At 42.3% G+C, this 19,835-nt stretch overlaps 1 protein-coding gene across 1 annotated transcript in view; it reads left to right on the top strand.

Moving 5' to 3' along the window:
* Positions 1-19,835, top strand: part of ANKRD29 (ankyrin repeat domain 29) — an 84,031-nt gene that overhangs the window by 48,100 nt on the left and 16,096 nt on the right. Inside the window, exons 6-9 of the mRNA XM_047086883.1 lie at positions 4,236-4,334; positions 8,922-9,020; positions 11,786-11,884; positions 15,402-15,500. Coding sequence (XP_046942839.1) covers positions 4,236-4,334; positions 8,922-9,020; positions 11,786-11,884; positions 15,402-15,500 — 396 coding nt within the window. The remainder of the gene's footprint in view (positions 1-4,235; positions 4,335-8,921; positions 9,021-11,785; positions 11,885-15,401; positions 15,501-19,835) is intronic.

Below are 19,835 nucleotides of genomic sequence, written 5' to 3' on the forward strand. Positions count from 1 at the left end.
GTTTTGATTTGTGGTTACCATTAGGTTTGCATATAACATCTTCTGGATACAGTGGTCTATGTTGATGGTCACTTAATGGTCATTCTTTGCTCCTCTCTCCCCCCACCACATTTTAGGTATATGATGTCATACTTTACATCCTTTTATTTTGTGAGTCTCTTGACTAGTTTTTACAGGTATACTTATTTTTGCTGCTTTTGTGCTTCCTACTTTTCTTACTCTTAGTTATGGTCTTTCCTTTCCACTCAAAGAGTCCCCTTTAATGTTTAGGTTTAGTGGTCATGAATTTTGGTTTAGTAAGACTGGTTTAGTGGTCATGAATTCCTTTAACTTTTGTTTGTCTGGAAAACTCTATCTCTCCTTCTACTCTGAATGGTAGCCTTGCTGGGTAGAGTATTCTTGACTTCAGATTTTTCCCTTTCAGCGCTTTGAATATATCCTGACGCTCCCTTCTGGCCTGCAAAATTTCTGATGAAAAATCTGCTGATAGCCTTACGGAACTTCTCTTGTACTTAACTTTCTTCTTTCCTCTTGTGGCTTTTAAAATTATCTCTTTATCACTACTTTTTGCCATTTTAATTACTATGTGTCTTGGTGTGGACCTCCTTGGGTTGATTTTGTTGAGGGATCTCTGTGCCTCCTGGATCTGGATTTCTGTTTCCTTCCCCAGATTTGGGAAGTTATCAGCTTTTATTTCTTCCAATAAATTTTCTCTGTCTTCTCCTTCTGGAATCCCTATAATGCAAATGTTATACTTGATGGAGTTTCTGAGTTCCCTACATCTATTCTCATTTTGCATATTTTTTTCTCTCACTTGCTCAGCCTGATTCCTTTCCATTAATCTGTCCTCCAGGTCACTGATTCATTCTTCTGCTTCTCTTAGTCTGCTCTTTATTCAATCTAATGTATTTTTAAATTCACTTACTGTGTTCTTCATCCCTGAATGATTCTTTGTTATCTTTTTGTCAAGGGTCTCACTGATGTCCTCCTCTCTTTTCTCAATTCCAGTGAGTATGTTTATGACCGTTACTTTAAATACTCTGTCAAACATATTATTTTTTAAAAATTTTTTATGTTTATTTATCTTTGAGAGAGGGGGGAAGGAGGGGTACGGAGAGAAGGAGACACAGAATCCAAAGCAGGATCCAGGTTCTCAGCTGTTAGCACAGATCCTGACATGGCGCTCGAACTCACAAACCACAAGATCATGACCTGAGCCGAAGTTGGACACTTAACTGAGCCACCCAGGCACCCCTATCACGCATATTATTTATCTCCATTTTGCTTAGCTCTCTTACTGTGATTTTGTCCTGTTCTTTCATTTGGGACATATTCCTCTGTCTCATTTATTTTGTCTAACTCTCTGTGTATGTTTCTCTATGTTAGGAAAGTTAGCTACATCTCCTGCTCTTGAAAGTAGTGACCTTATGAAAAGAAGAAGAGGTCCTGCAGTGCCCTGCAGTGCAGTGTCCCCTGTTCACCAGAATCTGGTGCTTCAGAGGTGTCTCCTATGTGTGTTTTGTGCCCAGCTGTTGTGGTTGAGCCACTTTTTCCACAGTTCAGGTATCTGCAGTGGCTCTCTTTGCCTGTTTTAGGCAGTGTTTGGTCCCTATAGTGTTAGTGGGCCAGTCTGGGGCCATCATGGGCTTGAGTTTAGTCATACTAGGTGTTTGCCAGAGATGCAGCAGCACCAAACTGCAGTGTCCTTTCCCATGTTGTCCAGAGAATCTTTTGTTGGTAGGCGGGGCCTGCAATCAGGCCAGCTGTCTGCCACCAGTCCACTGCTGGGGTTGTGGTATGACTGCTGTGTGCAGTTATCCTTCCCTCTCCCCAGGTCAGGAGTCACTTTGGAATGGTGCTGGCTCTTGTTGGGGCTGCTTGCACACTACCAGGCTTGTGGCCCTGGTTTGAATAGACTCTGGCCAAGAGCATATTAGAGTGGGTAGATCCACAACAGGCACGGAGGTTGGGGGGTGGGGTGGGGAAGAGGGGCTGTGATGTTAGCAAGTTAGGTAGTGAATGTGGGTGCTGCACTGGTTCCTGCAAGTGGTTGTGTTTTTGCTGGAAGGAAGGGGAAAGAAATGGTTCCTTCCAGCTCCTTTGTTCCTGGAGAAGTCTCCCCAGTGATCCCTGCTCCTCCAGCATACCTCTGAGACTAGTAAACAAATCTCCCTCCCATATACCCGAGTCATGTTTCAAACTGCTGCTTCTGTGCTCTATCTCCATGGGCTGTTTGTGGTGCTGTCTCTTAAAGGGTGAGGATTTCAGTTTCCTCTCACCCTTCAGCCTCTCCCAGAGCTGAGTCACTGATTTTTAAAATTCCAAGATTTAAGTCCTAAAATTCAGTCCCCCTAGTTTTCAAAGCCAAATATTATGAGGACTCATCTTCCACGTGCAGGTTCCCCCGGTGGAATAGTCTGTTTCTCTCCCTTCTCCACAGCTCCCTCCCTACCCCAACCCCCCACTTCCTGCATACAGCAGTGGTCCATTTAGCTCCCCACCACATCTCCACCCTTCCTACCCTCTTCAGTGTGGGCTCTTCTCTACCTTTAGTTATGGAGTTAGTTCTTCCAATCTTTGGATTATTTTCTGAGTTATTTAACACTGATGTGAGTGTTATCTATTGTAACTCCCATCGTGTATCTATTGATACTCCCATTGTATCTATGGGACAAGGTGACCATAGGGTCCTCCTACTTCACTATCTTCCCAGCAATCCACCACATTGTTTTTGTTTTGTTTTGTTTTAATTTGAGAGAGAGAGTGTGCAAGCTGGGGAGAGGAGCAGAAGGAGAGAGAGAGAGAGAGAGAGAGGGAGAATCTTAAGCAGGCTCTGTGCTCAGCATGGAGCCTGATGAGAGGCTCAATCCCACAACCCTGGGATCATGACCTGAGCTTAAATCAAGAGTCAGACACTCATCCAATGAACCACCCAGGCACCCCCAGATTGGTTTTAAATCAAGGATTCTTCTATCTGTGACCTAAATAAAAATTGTTCACATTCAGGAGGAAGTTAGTAATACCCACTTCCACATACCACTCTCGTCCTGGAAAATACAGAGAAAGGTGTTCAACTTAATAATGGATGGTACAGCCCACATGAATGTCTAACATCAAATACTAAATACAGCCACATGAAGGTAGAAAAAATATAGAGTACTTCCATGAGGCCATTAGCTTTTTTTTTTTTAATCTACCTGTACTTTTCATCCCTAGCAAATAAGACTTTCCCAAAATTAGTATTGTCATTCACAGAAATCAACAAAAGTCAGATGATAACCTAACATTTACTGAAGTATGATAAAGTTTCAATATCTAACACTTACTGAAGTCATATCTAACATTACAGTGCTGAGCACGTTGCCTGCATTATCTCATTTACCCATTTAATGTCACCCAGAAGAGGCTTTTATTATTCCCTATTTTACAGATGAGGAGGATGAGCCTTGGAAAGGTTCCATAAGTAGCCCAAGGTCATAGTGTCAGTGACCATTCAATTCTACTGCCTTCCTACAAAATCCTACTGATGAAATGAAAATGAGGCTTGTAAGAGTCACTTATCACCTATACCTAGCAAGCCTTCCTTCTGTGCAGAACCATCTGTCTCTCTCTTGTCCACCCCCAAAAGGCAGGTTGCTGCAGATGCAGAGGTGGTGGTTAAGATCACCATTCCAAACCCTCCAAAACGACTGTAAATTAAACTACAAGCCCCAAGAATTATAAGCAACTTACCCCCAGGTTACACTGTTGGTTGAGGACAGAGGCAGACTTGAACCCCAGGGCTCCTGACTGATTGCTGTGGTCTCCCATTTCCCTGAGGTGCCTTTTATCTTTGCCTGAATCAGTTTTGAGATAAAGACATCTAAACTCAGAAAACCAAGTGGTACCACTTAACCCATCTTTTACATTAATAGTCTTTTGGCTCAGGAATCATTTAATAGAAATTATAAAATGAGACCATTACATCCCTACTGCCTTAAAATGCAGTAATTATGGTTCAGTTGGACTGCACTTCTGAAGGTAATGGAATTAAGTGAATTTTTAAATCGAAAATTCCACCCTCAGCAATGTGTCGCTTTGCTTTTTCCCGTCTAGTCTGCATGAGATGCTTTTATTACTGTGAAATTTTGCACTTGGACACGTCCCGAGTGGAGCTGCCTTCTCTGCAGCCTCTTCTCCCGGACCCTGTGTGACATATGATGGCCTAACCATTCATCTGTCTGTCCTCTGTCTAGCATGGCACCACGCTCCTCATGGTGGCCTCCTATGCAGGCCACATAGACTGTGTGAGGGAACTGGTTCTGCAAGGAGCAGACATCAATCTCCAGAGAGAGGTAGGTCAGGTTTTACACTTGAATAAGAGATGACTCATGTGACAATTGAATAAGAATGACTCAAAATTTTCATAGTAGTGAATTGGCAAGGAAGATAAGAATAATCATTGCTTTTTTCCAACATGACATCAAACCCCAGATTGCAGGCTTTATTGTGCCTAAATTAAGGCCCAGGAATAGACCATTGGTTGTACTTCAGTTGAATGAGTGTTCTCAAGCATGTGTTGTAGTCTGAGGTAACAAGACCTCTAACCACATTCCTTAAACACTCAGACATTTCCTCCCAAGCTTAAATCAGTTCTTCCTTCTTCCCTTGGGATGAGGAGCTTTACAAGTTACAGGATTTTCTTTAAAAAAAAAATTTATTTCTTTATTTTGAGAGAGAGAGCACGCACGCATACATGCTTGCATGTGCAAACAGGGTAGGGGCAGAAAGAGAGAGAGAGAGACAGACAGAATCCCAGGCTCGAACTCACGAACCATGATATCATGACCTGAGCTGAAACCAAGAGTCAGACACTTAACCAACTCAGCCACCCAGGTGCCCCAGTTATAGGATTTTCATAGGGATCATTGCATTTTTCAAAGGATTTGTCACCAGCCTGTTCTTTTTTTTTTTTTTTTAATGTTTATTTATCTTAGAGAAAATGCATGCAGGGAAGGTACAGAGAGAGGGTGGGGACAGAAGATCCAAAGCTGGCTCTGCACTGATGGCAGCAAGCCCAATTTGGGGCTCAAACTCACTCGATCCACTGAGCCCCTCCAAGCGCCCCACCAACCTGTTCTTAATGAGGCTCACTTGCTAGACTGCCTCAACCAACCATTATTTCAAAGGGCTTCTCCGACTAGTCACATTTTAAATAAGCTGTCCCCCAAAAAAGCCGTGTGGTGAACATTGGACTAAAATGCGAGCCTGTTCCCACACTTCATTCAAAGGCCATCTTGGGAGTTGAGTCTAGCTAGAGGATCCATTCTTGTTCCACTGCAGAAGAGCAGTAGGAGGCTGAGCATTTTAACCACTTTGGGATTCAGGTCTTAGGGGGATCCATTTATTTCCGTGTAGATTTAATCTAGGGCCTTGTAAATTAACCTTTATGGAGACATAGCCACGGGTCATCCCTGAAGCGAATCTGACCTCTCAATCCACACTGAGTCAGACACAAGATGGCTTCCTGAAGCAAGCTCCAAACCAAACTGGAGCATTTGATTTTCCTTGACCTAGTCTTATTCGAGGGCCTGCCCTACAGTTGTTTCAGAAAGGATGATTCATCAACCAAACTTTCATCAGTCAGTATGCCCCATCTTCTAGGCTGGACTGCTACACCTGAGTGGAACAAATGAAGACACCCCAGGTGTGAGGGCTGGATAGTACTTGGGTCGTCTAAAGTCCATCCCCTCTCCCCTTTGGGTGTCACCTTGGCTGTGGACCACGGAAGATGGGCACTTGATGGGTAAAATCTGGAGTCTGGTTCTCCATAGCCCTGGACCAGCAAGCTCCTCAAGAGGAGCCACTCAGGGAAACTATATCAAGTCCAATCAATCTTCTCACAGACAGATTCTTCTGAGCAATTTCCACAACACTGGAGCATTGTTTTAGGCCACTTTTCATGTCAGCAGCTAATTTCCTTCTGGGAGGAAAATGTTTGGGCCCATTTAGAATTATAGTTTGAAATTACCATAATCTTTTGTTTTTCCTTTATGCTTTACAGCCTTGGTTTATTATAACTTTAAAGAAAAGACAGATCTTCTCTAATAAAAACAATATGATTCAGATCTGCTTACTCAAAAAACTCTATCCTGAAGGGCAAGTTCAACATGTACAAAAATATCTTCAGAACAATTGTGAAAAGCTGAGAGAAGAGAAACATTTGTTTGATTTCCAGCCAATGTATGGTTTTTATGGTTTTATATCGATTTGTTTGGTTCCAGTTGCTCAACTAATATTCTTGGGAATGAAAACTATTGTGCATTGAACAAAATGGCCCTCAAGGACTTACCAAAGTGTGTCCAATTTAGAGGTAACCTTGTAGCTCAGATGATTATGCTATATGAGTTCCCAGTGGTCCCTTGAATTTCCTGCAGCCATGCTAGTCTCTGTTGGTAGAACTGCTAAAGAGAGGTCCCAACATCACCTCATCTCTTTTGCAAGCTGAGAGTGCTATGGAACTCACTCATGTAACAGGCTTCTACCTTGATTCGTTCTTTACATTTTTTTGTTTAATGCTTATTTATTCTTGAAAGAGAGAGAGAGAGAGAGAGCATGAGCAGGGAAGGGGCAGAGAGAGAGGGAGACACAAAATCTGAAACAGGCTCCAGGCTCTGAGCTGTTAGCACAGAGCCCGACGTGGGGCTTGAACTCATGAACTGTGAGATTATGACCTGAGCCGAAGTTGGACACTTAACTGACTGAGCCGCTTAGGCGCCCCAACCTTGGTTCATTCTTAATTCATCTTTTCCATTTAATCCATATCAAAATATTTGTTTCCTGAAAAAGTACCTGCCATTGTTTTCTAAGTTTATCTAGACACACAGAGCTTGCAAGAACCAGAAGCTAATGATCCTGAGAGACCATTGCTCTAGAGAACCAGCAATATTGGCTAAAGCTCTCAGGCATAAGAGTTGCACGTATAGTTGTCATGAAGTCTGGCTTCTATTCTCTACAGATGCTCCATTCATGTGCACAATGATTGACACTAACTGTATGTTTCAAAATTGATTCTAAGTGCTGAAATAGGATTTTTTAATTAATATATATTTTAAAAAAACAGTGAAAAACAAATCTTTTTTCTTAGTGAAGAAAGTGAAGAAACAATTTCTAGAAATTATCCCTGGTAGTTTTCTTTCTTTCTTTCTTTCTTTCTTTCAGAAAGAGAGAGAGAGAGGGAGAGAGCGAACGCTCAGGGGAGAGGGGCAGAGGGAGAGAGAAAGAGAATCCCAAACAGGCTCCACACTCAGCAGCCGAGCTCAAACCCACAACCTTGGGATCATGACCTGAGCTGAAATCAAGAGTCAGACACTCAACGAACTGAGCCACCAAGGTGTCCCTCCCTGGTAGTTTCTAAAATTTAGTATCTATTGAGAAGATGAGAGTTTTCCTTTTCTAGCCAAGTTTCTTCATCCAGACCCGATTATATCTTAAGGTTTCTGGAATCCAGTGTCGTCCACTGTAGGAAAGCAATGAGAGGATGCTTCCACTTGTTTCTATGGGAACCAAGGAGAAAATCACTCCTGCCTTGCAGGTTGAAAGGCTCTAGGAAAGATCACATTACCTGTGCCTCCCCGGGGCAGTGTCTGGTTGGGTGCATAGCCCCAAGGTAGATGGTCATGACTGTGAAGTTACTCACTTGTGTTCTGCCATAGTGGCTGGGCTCATTGATCCCTGTCACACACGTGCACATGCACACATGCATACAAACATACACGCATACACACACACTTAAGAAACAAGCTTCAGAGTGATCAGTGGTCCTTAGGCCACAGTTCTTCTGGCTTCTCCCACTTGGGTAAGAACCTACCACTTTAACACTTCCAGGTAAGTCATGGAGGGAGGACTTTCTCTTCACTGTGCCTGGGAGAGTGTAGTGTTCGCTTCATCCATGCTCCAAGCGCTGGGGTGAAGAGTGTCTTTATATGAAAACTATGTATTGGTCACAGAGTGGTATGATGAATTTGCTCATGTTACACAATGATTTGCCTGCCAGTCTTTGAGTAGGCTTGTAAAAATGGATGGGAGGAGAGGATGCTAAAATGTGTGTCTCAGGGTATCACCGATCGGTTGAAGATTTGGAATCAGGCTGTTTCTTGCTCCTATGTCCTATTTTAAGGAATATTTTGAGCCCATTTGAGTGAATTAATTAGATTCTTTCCTGCACTGGTAGCTTTCTAGTCTGGGGTGCTTTACTTTGTAGCCGGAACTCTTCCAGAATTCCTCCCTGTGTGAATAAATGCCCGTGTTACCAAGCATGTTAGTTCCTTGAGGCTGCTGTAACAAATTACCACCAATTAGGTGGCTTAAAATAACAGAATTTCTACTTTTAGGATTCTGGAGGACAGAAAATTCAAGGTGTGTCTGCAGAACCACACCCCCTCTGGAGGCCGCAGGGAGAACCCATTCTTTACCTCTTCCAGCCTCTGGTAGCAGCAGGCATTCCTTGACTTAGGGCCACATCTCTGCCTCTGGGGCCATATTGCCTCTTCCTCTCCTCTGTGTCAAATGTGTCTTTGCCTCACTGTTTTAAGACAGTTGTCACTGGATTTAGGGCCCACCAGGCTAAGCCAGGATAAGTGCCTCCTCTCAAAAATCCTTAAGTTAATCACATCTCATGCCACATAAGGTAATAGTCACAAGTTCCAGAAATTAGGATAGGGACATATCTTTTGGGTCCACCATTCATCCCATTGCACCAACAATACATTCTCCTTTCGTGTTCTCACTTCTCTGAACAAGGAATATAATCAGTCCAAATGTAGCCACCTCCTAGGCTAGAAGGCTTATATACAAGGGTATAGTGTTGTCTTGTTTGCAAATGTGTAAGTCACGTGTGATGTAACTAAATATCTTAAAACCAGCCTCTTGCTCTCTCCCAGTCAGGTACAACTGCCCTGTTCTTTGCTGCCCAGCAAGGACATAATGATGTCGTGAGATTTCTCTTTGGATTTGGAGCATCTACTGAATGTAGGACCAAAGTAAGAGAACTTTCTTGATTTCATACCCTGTTGAAGAATTTCAGTAGTCATGAATATTTGTTTCTCTTCATCCATAGTATGAATTTGTGCTTCCCTTTTTACAAGATTTTCAAGCCCAAGAAGGTTGGGTTTCACAAAGTTACTTGTCATGGTTCAAAGGTAGTCCTAGGGATTCAATATAAAACATGACATTTTCACTCTGGGCTCACAACTGGAGAATTTTATGGGGAGCTGTTTACATTCTGTCTTGCACTGGTAGCTTTCTACTTTGGGACACTAAATTTTGTTAGCAGAGTGGATAACAGCAAGGGCTTCATAACTTTCCCTGTTTTCATGTGCTTTTCTTCACTTCAAGGTTAATCCCAGTGCTATGATAGGAGCTGTTGAAGTATTAAGCCAATGTTAGTGAATCTGAGAGATTTCTAAGAAGGGTGATTTGACAAGCAGTTTACTTTCTGAGATGTCCTCATCGAAATATATAATACATGATTACAGTTGATACAGTCAGGCAAGGAAATGTGGTTCTTCCTTTAAAGAAGTCATTGATTCCTCACGTTTGACACATGAATGAGAAAACCGAGGTTGCTGAAAGATCAATTTCGTGTTCACAATATGATTTTACAAGATAATGGTGTATAGTAGGAGAATTGAACTGCTTTAACATTTTTGTAATTGTCAACTTATTTCCAGCCTAATCATAACCAAAAAATTCCTGGAAATTTGCCTTACTTGGGATCTTTTAGGCTTACTTAATCCATTGTAGGTGATATTTTGGTATCAGGGGAGTTTCCAGTGAGTTCTTCTTTTTCTGCTAAGATGCTGTGAATTTCTGTTGGATGTGAATTTCAAATAGGCTCAGTCTGTTCTGAAACCTGCTATTGCACTGTGCACGTGCCTCCAAACATGCTGAATATAATATACAATAACCCAAAATATATGTGTTGCGTATATTTTTATATTAATTATCTTCTTATTTTTCATTATAAAAGTCAGACAACTAAGAATAGAAAGTGAAGTCCTACAAATGGAAGTCTCAACTCTTTGAACTTTGAAGTCAGAACGATCATGCACAGCCATATGGCTGCTTCAGTTTTCTTGGTTAACAAGTTAATGCTGGCTTGAAGCCTTTGTCTGTGAGCCAGTTTGTGCTGTCCCAGAAATCCACGGAACACGGGGCCCAGAGCACAATTCCAAATGTTTCCATTAGGTCAGCTGTAGGTATCCGAGAATTTCCATGGGAAGAAGAGAATGTCCAGAGGCTTTGAGTTTTCATATGATCCTGTCATCAGAACTGCCTTTGCTTCCACAGTTGTTCTCATCATTATTGAATCTGTATCCCCCAAAATATGTCTTTAAAAATAAAAGGTACCAGCTATTCTATAATAATCACCCTATTTTAGCTCTTCTCTTACTTCATGAAGCAAAGAGAAAATTAACAGAACAAAAGTTGGAAATGTTGGTGCTCATTGCTGCTAGTAAGCAAGTTCTTGTTGCCCACCCGCTCCACCCACAGCCACCCCCACCACCAGCCTCAACCCTCCAGTCTCCTACCTCCATTCTCCACCCTTCAAATCACAGCTCGAGGGCCCTGCCCCACCCCCCACAGCCTGTGAACAATGGAGCTCCTACAACAGTGTTTCTCTACCTGAGGCCCACCTGCCACTTGCACATCACAGTGCCCTCATGTGACTGGTCAGAAAGCCTATTTCTGGGCCTCACCCAGACCTACCGAATCAGACCCTGTGAGGGTGGAAGTGTGAGGGCAGGCATTTTGGATAAACACTCTATGCCCAAATTTAGAAACCACACTATCTTTAGTTATGATTTGTATTTCAGAACCAGGTGACATGTTCTTGCATTGTTTGTAGTTAGCTCAGATGTCCACCTACTGATTCACAGAGCCAAACAAACAGCTCACAATTGTATATGTGCTGCCGAAGTGAGCACACAGCGCATCAAGTGGAGATAGGAAAAGATAATGCCTTAGCTGTAGCACCTGAGGAAAACCATTAAAGGTTTCATTTGACCACAAACTCAATGAGTCAGTAGCGCGATGCGGTTGACATAAAAGCTAATTCTAATTTGGGCTGTAGAGATAAAAGTGGAGAGGATGGAACAAAGGAATGTCCCATTCCACATCAGACCGCATCTACTTTTTGGTGCTCTGATTCATTCTAGGGCCGACATTTTAAAAGAGATCTAGACAAGCTGGCACATGTTCAAAAGAAATGCTAAGTAGGATGGTGAGAAGCACGTGGGATATGCTATAGTTATCCACTCTTAATGGATGCTGACCTTGTCCCTTGAAGGCAATGGCCCCAGAAGTTTACTCCATAAATCACCTTAATCTCAGAGGCCCACAGCTGGGGGGAACCACAGGGAAAAGTCAACATTTGTCAAGCAGCTCTCTAGCCAGAAGCCACAGGAGACTGTTCAGGAAATTCCAAGACAGAACTGATTGGTACAGACTTTCTGTTCTTTGTTTCTTTTATTGAGATGCAAATAGATTCTTCTGCATTCGACCCAGGAACACTCATAATAACATAGTCCGATAACTGTAATGTATCTCAGGTCATCCACGTGTACAACCTAATGATGTCTTTAGGATGAACCCGGTCATGATTAGAAAGAAAAAGAGATAAAAGAGGAAAAGTGACTTCGTTGTTATCTACAGGAAATGTCTTTTCCAAAGCCCTCACCATGTTAGGAGTACCTGCTTGGTAAATAGGTGCCTGCACTGATTCTAGTGTGTTTACACCTTGCAGGATGGGGGCACTGCCCTGTTGGCCGCCAGTCAGTATGGGCACATGCAGGTGGTTGAGACCCTGCTGAAGCATGGAGCCAATATCCACGACCAACTTTACGTGAGTGCATTTTCAGCAGGACACTGGGTGGACCCTTGCCCATCCTCTCATCACACGTACTACTGCAGTCAAAATTTGGATACCAGAAATGCCAACTTCAAAAGTATTTTGGGGGCACCTGGGTGGCTCAGTTGGTTGGGTGTCTGACTCTTGATCACAGCTCAGGTCTTGATCTCAGGGTCATGAGCTCAAGCCCCGTGATGGGCTCACCCTAGGCGTGAAGCCTACTTAAAAAAAAAAAAATTTTTTTTAATGAACAGTAGGACTTTAATCTGAAACATCAAAGGAAAAAATGTACAGTTAACCACATGAGCTTTTTCTGTGTAGAAACATAATCTTGTTTACCCATCTTGGTTATACCCTTTTAAATCTCTTTTACATATGAGATATTTCATATAACTTATGCAATTAGGATCTTCAAAAATCATATGACACTTGCTTATTCATAACATAACAAGGCCAGCATTGGACTTGCTGAAAACCAAAATAATGCTCCTGTTGTAGAGTTATCTAGGAGGAAAGCACAAATAAAGGAGAAATCAAATTATTTGGAAGGCGAGTGAGTGTGGGTAGTTGAAAACCTGTGAAGTGCATGCACACCGTTGACCTTTGAAAGGTAGCTACTGCTAGTGTGGGTCTGTTTGCAGCAAATTGGCAATTAGCACATTACCCAAAGGCTCTTTTAATTGTCATTGTAATTCCACAGGATTTATGGTGAATGTTATTCTGCTTTTGGACAAAATATGTGTGTGTGTGTGTGTGTGTGTGTGTGTGTGTGTGTGTGTATGAGAGAGAGGGAGGGAGAGAGGGAGAGAGGGAGAGAGAGAGATGAAATGACTTGATAGAATCTCATGGTGAGGAGTGGAAGAATCCTACTTCCAATTATCTAGGAATCACATTTTAGGCTATCTTACCATGAGCCATTTAGCCCTATGGCACTATACTTTCATAGCCATGGAATGAGATGTGTAGGTATGACCTTTTCCATTTGAACACGCTTTCCTGAGTTTACATGATTAAATGACAAGTCACAGACCTCTTTGAAGCAATAGCCACTAGCATTACCCTTTGCGGTTCAAAATCTATAACACCCTTTGAACCTGCAGTTTTCCCATCTGAAGGATTGAATCACTTGACACTGGTCTGAGTGATTCTCAACTCTGGCTGTCATTAGAATCATGTAGGGAGCTTTAAAAGAATACTTCTAGGCCCTCTCCAGACCAACTAAGCCGGAATCTCCAAGGACCCAACTGAGAAGCAGGTGGTTCTGATGTGTGCCCGAGTCTAAGAAACACAGGTCTACAGCTTTGGCTATTCCTTTGGCTGTATATAATGAAATATATCTAAGAGCATGTTTGAGTATGTGTGTGGGGGGCTGAACAGGAAGAGCCCAAGTCTTTGGAAAAGGAAAGTGAGTTGTGGTGTTCATAACATTACCACTAATAGTCAGCAATCTGAATTGACTGGCATATTTGTACTGTTAGATAACATTCTTCCAAAGGGCTCACCAGAGTGGCACATAATCTTAAAAACGTAGAGTTTGGGGAGAGCCCATTCCTGTAGTAAATTCCTGTTATAAAGTGACTCAAGAAATTTCGTGCACTGAAACTTCCTTTTACCCTTACCCAAACAGTCCAAGTGTAAATGTTTCTGCCAAAAACAGCTGGACCGCTGGGAATCCCAGTCAATGACTCCTGAAAGCTTCTAGGGACAGAAATTTGGAATACGCAGTAAAAATGCAATGTTTGGATATCCATTTTAGAAAATTTCCAAGAATTAATAGCTGCTAAGAGCGTGGTGGATTTTCTGTGGCAACGCACACAGTAAGGAGCCGCTGAACATTTTATCCCCGTACCAAACATCTGCATAAAAATCTGTATAGGCTGAGTAATTTTTTAATGATTGCCTTAAGAGGAGTCTGGCAGCTCAGTGGACACCCACCAGCACCCTCCACCTGGTCAGACTTGCAGAGAGAGGTGCTTTGTATCTTAACTTGTGGTTAACATTCCTGATGGGAGGAGTGGTAATTAACTGGGTTAGCTAGGTGTTTTCCACTAGGATGTGCTCGGGTTTTCCACTGCAGTCTAAAAATAATGAAGCTTACCACGTTCTGTGAACGCCGTGTGAAGTGAGATTATGGGGAGGATGGATGCTCTGCACTGACTTCTGTGTTTGCTGACATCACCAATGAATGTCTTTAAGAAAGAAGAAATGTGCAGAGTTCATAGACGCTCAGTTAAAACGCAAACAAATAGGGCACCTTGGGTGGCTCAGTTGGTTAAGCATCTGACTTCAGCTCAGGTCATGATCTCACAGCTCGTGAATTCGGGTCCCACATCTGGCTCTGTGCTGACAGCTCGGAACCTGGAGCCTGCTTTGGATTCTGTGTCCCCCTCTCTCTCTGCCCCTCCCCTGCTCGCACTCTGCCTCTCTCAAAAGTAAATAAACTTAAAAAAAATTAAAACAAACAAACAAAACCACTAAGAAAATTGGGAGCGAGCACTTGCTTTGGGCTTTTGTGCAGGATTGCTGAGTTGTTTGCAGGTGTTGTTGGTGTCTATTGGGCTGTCAGGGAGCAAGTTCATGGATAATTCTTATGAGGGCAGTTTTCCTGAAAGCATCTTTTGTTTCAAAGCTTAGAGAAACTGCATGTTGGGTGAGGGGGTGGATATGGATACGGGGACAAGAAAGAGAAAGGGGTAGGAAAGATCTAATTAAAAGGACCCTTTGGGGCGCCTGGGTGGCTCAATCAGTTGAGTGTCCGACTTCAGCTCGGGTCATGATCTCACAGTTTGTGGGTTCGAGCCATGCATCGGGCTCTGTGCTGACAGCTCGGAGCCTGGAGCCTGCTTCAGATTCTGTGTCTCCCTCTCTCTCTGCCCTTCCCCTGCTCACACTCTGTTTCTCTCTCTCTCTCTCAAAAATAAATAAACATTAAAAAAAAAAAAAAGGACACTTCTGATGCATAAAAATATACCAAATAGGTTTGGGGGACTTTGTTGTTGTTTATTAGTAGACTTTCTTTTTTGTTTGTTTTTAAACTAACACTTAGCTCTTACTTGACAAAAGAATTGAAATGGAAAATTATATTAAATGTAGGTATTTTTTAAGCTAATTAAAAAGGTGATAAACCCTGAGGTCACACAACAAAAACAGAAGGCAGCTAATGAGAAGTCTGTGCAGACAAGAGAAAAATGATGACTGGCTATTTGGACAAGCTGGATGGTACCAGCAAGTGGGTAGATCGTAAGCTCCGTGATCAAGGTTTTGTAAAGTGAACGGTCATTACGTATATTTTAAGTTATCCTTATAAGCCTGTTTGAAACTTTACCTTTCAACCTGACTTACTGTGATATTTTAGAACTATTCTTCAAAGAATAAAACACTAACCATGACTATGAAAACAAAGTGGGAGACAGAAATGGAAAGTTGTATTAAACAGATGTATTTTTAATTGATTATATTTTAAAATAAACGTGAAAGGTGATTTTAACACTTCCATTTTGACATCTCTCAGGATGGAGCCACTGCACTCTTCCTAGCTGCCCAGGGTGGTTACTTGGATGTTATTCGATTACTGTTGTCTTCAGGAGCAAAAGTCAACCAGCCAAGGCAGGTAATGTCTGCGTGCACAGAACGGTGGGCAGGCAGGGCCTGTTGTCCTGGGGCAGCGCCTAAGATAACCAGTCAGCTCTGGGCATCTTTAAACCATTTGCCTCTGTGACGAAGTCAGTCTTTGATTGGGGTTTCTCCTGTTCTTTGCTTTGGGCTCACCTGAAAGCCTGTGAAGTCAGGCTGACTTCACCATTTACTATTTTTGAAACATGGGTGTTTGGTATCTGAGGTCAAGTGCATACTTGGCCACCTCATGTTCAAATAAATTGTGGCTGCACTGAGGTAATGAGAGTGGGGTGGGCTAGCCTGGGACGTAGGTAAATAGAGGTGAGTCAGGTAGCCTTGCCCCTGCCCAGTCCCCCTTAGCTCTTACCCCCGCTTCTGCTTCCACCAAACCAAAGAGGAGCCCATTAGCCCACTGAGAAGCATTAATGGGTTCCATGCCTTCATCTCTCACAATTACAACACTAATAGAGACTTAATTTACCAAGAGCAAGCTAATGTCTGGCAAATCAATCGGTGGATACTTAAAGGAAAAGAACCACAAGGTAATACAGGTCACACTTTATAAAAGATAAAGAACCATTCAAATCTAAGGCATTCTAATTAGCTTCTCTTATATAGGAATGATTTCTGCACTAATTTATTTTTAACAAAACATTTAAGATTAAAGTAACACTACTTTAAAGATAGTTTTCTTTTTTTTTTTAATATGAAATTTATTGTCAAATTTCCATACAACACCCAGTGCTCATCCCAACAGGTGCCCTCCTCAATGCCCATCACCCACTTTCCCCTCCCTCCCACTCCTCATCAACCCTCAGTTTGTTCTCAGTTTTTAAGAGTCTCTGATGTTTTGGCTCCCTCCCTCTCTAACCCTTTTTTTTTTCCTTCCCCTCCCCCATGGTCTTCTGTTAAGTTTCTCAGGATCCACATAAGAGTGAAAACATATGGTATCTGTCTTTCTCTGTATGGCTTATTTCACTTAGCATAACACTCTCCAGTTCCATCCACGTTGCTACAAAAGGCCGTATTTCATTCTTTCTCGTTGTCAAGCTGATTTCTTACCAGTAAATGGCCCCCAGGGAGATTCCCACTGTAATGTAACACGATGCAAGAATGCCCATTTGTTCACTCAGGGAAGGTTGATCTGAGCTCTTGGCCCCAGGCTTCTTCAGTCTTTAAAAGTGCAAGCGCAGGGGTGCCTGGGTGGCTCAGTCAGTTAAGTGCCTGACCTCAGCTCAGGTCATGATCTCATGATTCATGGGTTTGAGCCCTGTGTCGGGCTGTGTGCTGACAGCTCAGAGCCTGGAGCCTGCTTTGGATTCTGTGTCTCCCCCTCTCTCTTTCCTCCTCTGCTCATGCTCTGTCTCTCTCAAAAATAAATAAACATTAAAAAAAATTTTTTTGGGGGGGCGCCTGGGTGGCGCAGTCGGTTAAGCGTCCGACTTCAGCCAGGTCACGATCTCGCGGTCCGTGAGTTCGAGCCCTGCGTCGGGCTCTGGGCTGATGGCTCAGAGCCTGGAGCCTGTTTCCGATTCTGTGTCTCCCTCTCTCTCTGCCCCTCCCCCGTTCATGCTCTGTCTCTCTCTGTCCCAAAAATAAATAAACGTTGAAAAAAAAAATTAAAAAAAAAAAATAATAAAAAAAAATAAAAAAAATTTTTTTTTAAGTGCAAGTACATGGGAAGCCAAGAAGTGAAAGGGTCTTTGGGCAAAGTGGATTTCAGGTCGAGAATCCTGAGTTCTAGATCCAGCTCTGCCAATAATTAGCTGTGTGGTTTTGAACAAGTGAACCAATCTCTGTGGACTTGTCTGCCTCCATCGGAAAATTAGGAGGCTGGGCAGGATGATCCAGACAATCTTCAAGCTCCCTCTTTTTGGTAGCTGTTTTATTCAATATTCAATCAGTATTTCTTAAGCACTCAGCATACGCAAGATACTATGAATGTGAGATTACATTTTTAGAATTTTAAAGATATTCTTAGATTTAGAGGACCCCAGGAATACTCTTGGGAAAGGAAGCTTTTAAAAAAAGTTGCACTTCCATACCTGCCAGAGATGACTTTTGGGAATTGGAGTTTAGTATTTTCTTGCTGGTCCTTCTTATTTTGAAAGTGTTGAGGGGCGCCTGAGTGGCTCAGTCGGTTAAGTGGCCGACCTCGGCTCAGGTCATGATCTCACGGTCCGTGAGTTCGAGCCCCGCGTCGGGCTCTGTGCTGACCGCTCAGAGCCTGGAGCCTGTTTCAGATTCTGTGTCTCCCTCTCTCTCTGACCCTCCCCCGTTCATGCTCTGTCTCTCTCTGTCTCAAAAATAAATAAACGTTAAAAAAAATTAAAAAAAAAAAAAAGAAAGTGTTGATTTGACTCTGAATCAGAGGCTTCATTTTGCCAAGGCTAACAAAAGGAACTGGTAATTTTTAGATTGCATAGGTTTGATTTGGAGGCCATTATTGAGCATAGTACCATGAAATTAGAAATGAAAGATTGTCAAGATTCTCAGGCCTCTCTATCTGTACATCTTTCTGAAATAATTTCTGGCACTTTGACAAATCTATTTGTAAAATAAATAGTATTAACCATATGCCTAATGCCCCGTTCAAAAAAAACCAAGTTGCTATAAGATATTATATTTCAAATATTACATGCATTATGTCCACTCAAAGCTAAATTCAGTCATATGATGACACTGAAGGCAAGAAATTAAAGAGTGAGCTAACAGTGCCATGGTGTCCACAACACCCATGGCTGTTTTCACTCCCTACACTGAGGATGACCTACTCAAAGTGGATGACTGATCCAGCAGTGGGAGGACCCCACCCTCAGGTCAAAGTCAAGTGACATGACCTTTTAAAGACTGCATCCAATGCAATTGTTTGGAATTATGAATCCAACCCTGAAAATATTGTTATTCAGGAAAAGGATGTTTATAAAATAAGTTTGGGGGGAAAAAAGCAACGGAATTTTTCCTTTTTATAGGGTACACTCACACCACTGTATCCTCAAGTCGTAATCTTTTTTATTACCTGCTGTGAGCTGATAATGAAAGGCTGTCTAGCCAGGTCAGACTAGTCCACATTCTGTCTTCTTTGAAAATGTAAACTCTGCATTTTTAATTCCCTTCCTAGAAAACAAGCAGTGTCATAAATATGGCAAAAGTGATAATAGTCCCCACTGACTTCGTCACAAGTTATGAGGAAGTTAAAAAAAAATTCTAATTAAAAGTTTCCATTAAAATGGCCCATGCATGGTAGAATACTATATTGGCAGGGCATTTGGAAATCGGTGTTTTATTCTGAAATCGCAACTGACACATTAAGTCATTGTTAGAAAAAAAAAAGTTTCTAAGTTTATTTATTTTGAGAGTTAGACAGAGGGGGAGTGAGTGGGGGAGGGGCAGAGAGACAGAATCCCAAACAGGCTCTGAGCTGTCAGTGCAGAGCCCCACATGGGGCTCAAACTCACAAACCGTGAGATCATGACTTGAGCCGAGATCAAGACTCGGACGCTTAACGAGCCGAGCCGCCCAGGCACACCCAGAAGATTCTTGAATTTATAAAATAAAGACAAAGATGTTTGCCAGATTTCATTTCTTAGTATTTTTAGATAAATCCAATTTATGATTTTTTTCACTGCCACTCTATGAGGGTCCTGACATTTATGGTACATTGTGACAGGATATTAACAAAGCTGCAATGAAATTATTCAGTTGACATTTGATCTGAGCTGCAGGGAATCTGAACAGTAAGTAGTAGGAATGGCTTTTCCTTGTAACTCTATCACAGATGAACTAACTGAAAACCTTTCTAGGACTTTTGTGACAAGGAATCATAATCACAAAATCATAAGCAGACTGGAAAGACTAAGTTCTTGATGTGAAACTTGAAAAACTTTTCCTCTTAGTTTGTCCTAAAGAGGTCAAGAGTCACAGAGATCATCTTACGCTATAGTCAAGCTAAAAACCTATCTTCAGTTCTTTCTACATGACCTCACCAAGTAAAGTTGATACAAGTCAAGCCTTTTTAATCACCAGCTTAAGATGGCTATTTAGCCTGTTTTTCTATCAGCAAAATTCTTTGACATATATACTTTTCCCAACGCAACTCATCCACCTTATGAAACAATACTTTCATGGAGTGGCAAAGGTCTGAGTGTTTACACAGGGCTGAGTTTAGCCTGTCATCACTCACTTCTCACTAGTCTTCTCAAAGTGCTGATCAGTAACTCCTTGAAGCCTGCCAAAAGGCCATCTCATAAAGTGCCCTCTAGCCTTGGTCTGCACTTGTATGCAGAGATGCTGGGCCCCGGATAGTGACGGTCCTCCCGGGTTGCAAACC

Source organism: Lynx rufus, unplaced genomic scaffold, assembly GCF_022079265.1.
Source record: "Lynx rufus isolate CCGP_SWC_20201006 ecotype Redwood Valley unplaced genomic scaffold, mLynRuf1.p SCAF_22, whole genome shotgun sequence".
In the NCBI taxonomy this organism is placed as follows: Eukaryota; Metazoa; Chordata; class Mammalia; order Carnivora; family Felidae; genus Lynx; species Lynx rufus.